The following is a 6290-nucleotide window of genomic DNA, read 5'->3' on the forward strand; positions in this document are numbered from 1 at the left end:
AAGTATGTTCTTGTTCTGACTGAAATTCTACTGTCCATAGACAGTCTTGGTTCTGACCGAAATTTTACTGCCCAAAGTATGTCCTGTTTCTGACTGAAATTCTACTGTCCAAAGACAGTCTTGGTTCTGACCGAAATTTTACTGCCCAAAGTATGTCCCGGTTCTGACCGAAATTCTACTGCCCAAAGACAGTCCAGGTTCTGACCGAAATTCTACTGCCCAAAGACAGTCCAGGTTCTGACCGAAATTCTACTGCCCAAAGACAGTCCAGGTTCTGACCGAAATTCTACTGCCCAAAGACAGTCCAGGTTCTGACCGAAATTCTACTGCCCAAAGACAGTCCAGGTTCTGACCGAAATTCTACTGCCCAAAGACAGTCCAGGTTCTGACCGAAATTCTACTGCCCAAAGACAGTCCAGGTTCTGACCGAAATTCTACTGCCCAAAGACAGTCCCGGTTCTGACCGAAATTCTACTGCCCAAAGACAGTCCCGGTTCTGACCGAAATTCTACTACCCAAAGTCACTCCCGGTTCTGACCGAAATTTTACCGCCCAAGACAGTCCCGGTTTTGACCGAAATTCTACTGCCCAAAGTATGTTCTTGTTCTGACTGAAATTCTACTGTCCAAGGACAGTCCCGGTTTTGACCGAAATTCTACTGCCCAAAGTATGTCCTGTTTCTGACTGAAATTCCACAGCCCCAAGACAGTCTCGGTTCTAACCCAAATTGTACTGCCCCAAGACAGTCTCGGTTCTAACCCAAATTCTACTGCCCAAAGACAGTGTCGGTTCTGATTCAAATTCCACTGCCCAAAGACACCCTCGACAGAATAGCCACTCCCTATCTTCTCCAACCACTTCATATGATAGATTCTAGGGTATAATAGAACCCTGAAACGATATCCAGAGCGTAAACAAGAACAAGGAAGTATAGGATAAACATGTATTATACCATACATTCCACGAAACTCGTCTCATAAAATCACCGCGGTGTCATCTGTTGCGTTGTGTTGTATGTATATAATTTCCATCGCTCGCTCGAGTGGAATCAAAGTTCAAGGCCGAGAACAATCGTTGACTAGGTTGTAATGCAACTTAGTTAATACAGTGTTAGTAGTCTCATTTTGAGATAATGAATTGTTTGGCAACAATTCTACAGCGGCTATGCCATTTAGGACCAGCAATGTCGACCCACCTCGGTAGTTTGTATTATGTCACTACATTACTTCATGCAGAGAAGGCAATTTTCGAACTTTGAATTATTTTAAGAACAGGAAGGTTCCCTCAAGAACTTACAGTCCGATGTACCCAGACGGCCCTATCCTGTTAATCCACACCGTGCCTTGGACTCAGACACTGTTATGTTGTTCTATATAATCATCCGAATAAAAGTGTTAATACTATCTAGAAGTCAATATGCGCGACAGTAAAATTTACGCATGGCTGCACAATGTTACGCCAGATTCGTGAGTTTACGCAGTACGGAGTGGCATATTCTTTACCAAACCGCCAAAACAAAACTTCGCGAAATTGACAATATTATTAGTTCACACGAGACTTCTATTGTCCTATAGAGAACTCTAGATGCGGCAGTGACCGTTCAGGCCTGAGGATTGCTTTGGTTTTATTAAGTTTAACGTCCTATCAGCATCTTAGGTCATTTAAGGACGTGCCTGCATGTTTGTTGTGTATGCCTGCATGTGTGCCAGAGACAGGGTATGTTGGTGTATTAGCCTCATTGTGATAGCGCTGATCTGATGCCGACTTTATATAGTGCTAAATCACTGAAATACCATATGCCGAAGGCACCCGGCACAGCATTCCGCCCAGTCACATTATACTGACAACAGGTGTGGAACCGAGGAGTGTACAGGCATACCTCTTATGGAAACCAAGTAGATAGTTTTATCAGATCTGAAAATGCCTACTTCTTTCTCTATTACGGGACAGATTTGTTTTCGTGCTTTCCCTTACCCTAGACCGGCATATCCGTGATTCTCCCGGTGGTTGGGGTTTTCGCGTCCCACTCTCGGGTGATATAAGGCTGCACGTTTTCTGTAACGTCACAAAAAAAAAAAAGCAATGACGTTAGCTTTTACATTACAATCAGATGACGTTATATGATACAGAAAGCCTTGGCTGACATAACTTTCATTTTATTTCTCGAAATTCAGCCTTCGGAAAGCCTCGTGTTTGTACGCTCAATCATTTATGTTGTTTCTTTGTCATAACCTCATGTTAGGGAAAATGACTTTTTGTATTATGAAGACGTAGCTAGAAAATCGCCATTTAAATGTGCAGCAGTCTTATATATTTTCAATATCGCTACGTTATGGAGATCTGAGAAAGTCGACTGACGGGTGATGTTCAGTTGACCTCTCGTCGTGATATTAAATATATGTATTTTATTGAGATCGTCATGTGCAGGTTTTGTGATTCATTTTAATTGACATCATACAAAATATTACCGAGACACATGTTTACAATAGTTTAGAAAGGTTCAACGTGAAACGCATTGTACTTCAACTTTTAATAATTAATTCGTGGAGACTTATTAACATGTCTGATCGAAGTAATAATTGAACTATTCATTATAGTTGTATAAAATATGATAGAATCAACAGGACAATGATATCATTCTCTAAAAATCTTTAAGATAAATCGACGATAATGATCCTTTTCAAGAGTCTAATTTCCAACTCGAGGGGAAAAACACATTTTCAAGGAGTGCTAGCTAGTGTAACTTGGTTTTCCCCATAGGTCAGCTCGGTATGCGGTCGATCTAAAACAGGTAATTCATTACGTCTAACAGCTATTAGACCTCAAACAATTCTATAAATAGACTTGGGTTTTTACGCTGAACTACGTCCTGAAAGGAAATGGCTCACCCTTTCATCCATAAACGCGCCAAGTACCGTGATGTTCATATATTATTCAATCATCAATTATTTGCTCATGTCGATAGTTTTTTGTGCGTTTAAAATTGACTCTCATTTATGTAAAATGTCCCCTCTGCCTGTTCGTTCAAACATACGTGTCAGCGTCTTCTCTCAATCATAAATACAATGCGGTTTTTCATAGTAATTTTCCTGGTTTCCAATTCAAGGAACTGTCTGGTATCAACCAAAATACATAAATAAAAATAAAATATTGAAGTAAGTTTCATTTTCATTTTATTTTGTAACATAACTAAACACATATAACTTACACAAATATTATACACATAATATAAATACATATCAAATATCATTGTATTTTACTACAAATTAAAATGTTCATCTTTAACTAACGATTTCAAATATATAAGGTATTTAGTTTAAGACTTTGTACGTTTTCCTTCACGTAACCCTTTGTTGTACCTCTTAATTTATTGGTTTTGTTCGTAATTGACGAAATCTTAAATCATAGAAAATAAAATGTTATCAACCATACACAAATATTAAACTATTGACCAGCCAAAACGAAAGATCAGAACTGATAGAGCATTGTGAAACCATCTCAAAAACCAGCCAGGAAAGTTTAGCTCTCCGCAATAGTAAATGTGTATGGAATCATGATTAATCATTTAGCTCAATAAACTCGGCTTTCATTTAGCTCTACTATACTACTAGACATAAACTTACACCTACTATATACACCAAGGAAATAACAACGTGTTACCCACTCATAAATGAACTTAAGGAGTGTCAAATAGTTCCTTTACACATATCTCAGACATACACGTGCAAAAATATCATTGTAGAATTTAGTTAATAAATTAGACCGTCGTTGATATATATACTGCTAGTCTCAGTGTCCCTCTTGTTAATTAGTCAGGATAAGCGATACATCAATATTAAACTTTGTACCAGGAAGTCTCGCCTATAATGTTGTATCCCCGAGGTCACCAGGTGCGATATGCTAATCTGGCGCACCTGTATTTAGCGCGGATTCCTGTATAGACTCAGATCGACCACGACTATGTATATACGGCGTAGTTCTACTTATCTGGTATTTCCCAGACATTCTATGGCGTAGCTACCATATCAGAGATCTCCCAAGTACATAATACTACGTAAATCCCAGTACTTAAAACTACGCACTGTTCGAACTAAATATGATCAAGAACTTATTGAATCATAGGATTTCATTATCTGAGTTCTCTAATGTTCGTGGATGTTTTAATTTACGATCAGAAATTAAGTAACCCACACCCCCTTCGGATTTGTTTGATGCCGTCAATCAATAAAATTAAAATTGATCAATATTCCACTCTCAACAGTTCACAACCTCTCTCTTACACTTTGTAATACTATCAGCTGCCTTCAAATATTGGTTGTTCAAAATTTCTCTGCAAATATTAACTTTCATCGAAAAATTTAGAAGTTTGGAAAATAGTTCGAATAAAAATATCTCCTTTTTACACATCAGAATCGCTATCATCGTCAATTTCGAACCTATCACTCAAATTATCAGTCTTTGCTCCAAATCTTTTCAGAATGTCCACAATTTGTCCGTGTCGCCTGCCGTAAGCAATGACTGCCGGTGTGGCACCATCGTACATTTTACTGTCCACATTGATATCGGTAAGTCCAAGGAGAAATGCGGTAAGACTGAGGTCTCCCCGCTCTGCCGCTCGGTGAAGCACTGTTGCCCCCCGTTTAGCGTCACCATTGTTTATTTGAGCTCCTTTGGAAAGAAGCATTTTCATAATGTTCATGTGTCCGTTTTCCGCTGCGTCGTGTATGCAGGTGCAACCTGCAGAGTTTCTTACTTCCAGATTTTGTGGAATTCTCTGGTAGCGAATGGAGTACTCGTTCATTTGGATTTCTTCATAACGGACAGGCTCTAACAGCGCGTTAACTGTTTCCATATCTCCCTGTCGGCACGCGATGTGGAGAGGTGTGTCTCCATTACGATCACACATTTCCAAACAAGCGCCCCCTACAACCAGTCTCCTTACAACAGACGCCTGCTTCATCAACACAGCGAGATGTAACGCTGTCTGTCTCAACTTGTCATTGTAAATGTCAAGCCACACTGCTGCTGGCGCCATCTGTATGATAACATTTGCCAAAGATATTTGTCCGTTTATAATTGCCAAAAACAGAAGATTGTCGCCTTCAGAGTCTGTGCCATACACCATCAAAGCTTCGGGCGTGACCCTATCCTCGCATTCCACTGCTGGACTTTCATCGGTAAATCCTTCGTCGTCCGTGACGGTCATAGCATTAATCTTGTCCGACAAACACCCTACGTCCGTATTGTCTGTAATACTTTCACATTGCTCCGGTAGACCTCCCATAGAGTTACTGTGAAGACGAGATACTTCTTCCCTTAAACTTTTCACATCCCCACTGGTAAACGACATAGAACCAGCTGAACCATAGCCGGATTCCAAACTACCCGAGTTCTCCATGTCTTTCTCGTGAAGTTTATTTAAATGATCCATTCTCTTCAGGCTTGGCCGTACAACTCTCTCGCCATCAGTCTCTAAGTCATTCATGGTGTCCAAGTTGGTGTACTGTAGCACAATAATAGTCTTTATATCACAATACTATTAGCGCAATGCCAATATACTGTATGTACCAACGTCACTCACTGATATCAAATATGGCGTCTCAGTCCGACACAAGGTCGATCGAATACTTTCAGTAAGACTCCTTCAGTGTTAACGAGTTAAATATTGTATGTTGAAACTATGCCTCTCAGTACAGTTTATAACTCTGTCGCTCTGGAAAACCTTTAGGAATTGTAAAATACCTTGTGAAAGCTTTAGATTATTCACAATCCAGTCTGGTATTTCCACAAACGTAGGCCGCAAGCCAGCAACGCAGATAACACAGGTTGGTACACAGGTCGGTCTTTGTATTGTAGGCCACAGGAAATTTTCAGGGGAATCCCCGTTTGGTTTTTCCCTTTAGTTTGCACGCACTGGTGGTTTTCTCTCCAGCTGTAGTAAACGGCCTGTGTGTCAATCACGCCGAGCAGGCGTGTATGAACATACTCACTAGGTCGACGCGGAAATCCCCAGTGATAGGGTTCAACTCGGTATTGTACTCGTGTCCACCGATATAGAAATGATTAGTGTGTCTCGTTTACAGCTAAAAGGGGAGTCATACATAATCGTGGCATCAGCTGTATTTACGCTGTATCACGTAACACTGTTGAGTGTATCAAACAAAAATAGAACATGTCTCAGATCAAGAAAAATTACCAAACAGATGGATATTTACGATGAAATAAATATATATATAACGTTAGATTACGTGAAACTGAGTCAGAGTCATGTAATTGATAAATTTAATTAT

General features: G+C 39.9%; 1 protein-coding gene across 1 annotated transcript; it reads right to left on the minus strand.

Moving 5' to 3' along the window:
• Positions 1-3203: 3203 nt before the first annotated feature.
• Positions 3204-5867, minus strand: LOC110465348 (NF-kappa-B inhibitor cactus-like). Its single transcript, XM_021521103.1, has one exon. It carries the CDS (start codon positions 5483-5485, stop codon positions 4400-4402), a length of 1086 nt encoding a protein of 361 aa, XP_021376778.1. The 5' UTR covers positions 5486-5867; the 3' UTR covers positions 3204-4399.
• Between the last annotated feature and the right edge of the window lie 423 nt (positions 5868-6290).

This window comes from Mizuhopecten yessoensis, unplaced genomic scaffold, assembly GCF_002113885.1.
Source record: "Mizuhopecten yessoensis strain PY_sf001 unplaced genomic scaffold, ASM211388v2 scaffold11071, whole genome shotgun sequence".
NCBI lineage: Eukaryota > Metazoa > Mollusca > Bivalvia > Pectinida > Pectinidae > Mizuhopecten > Mizuhopecten yessoensis.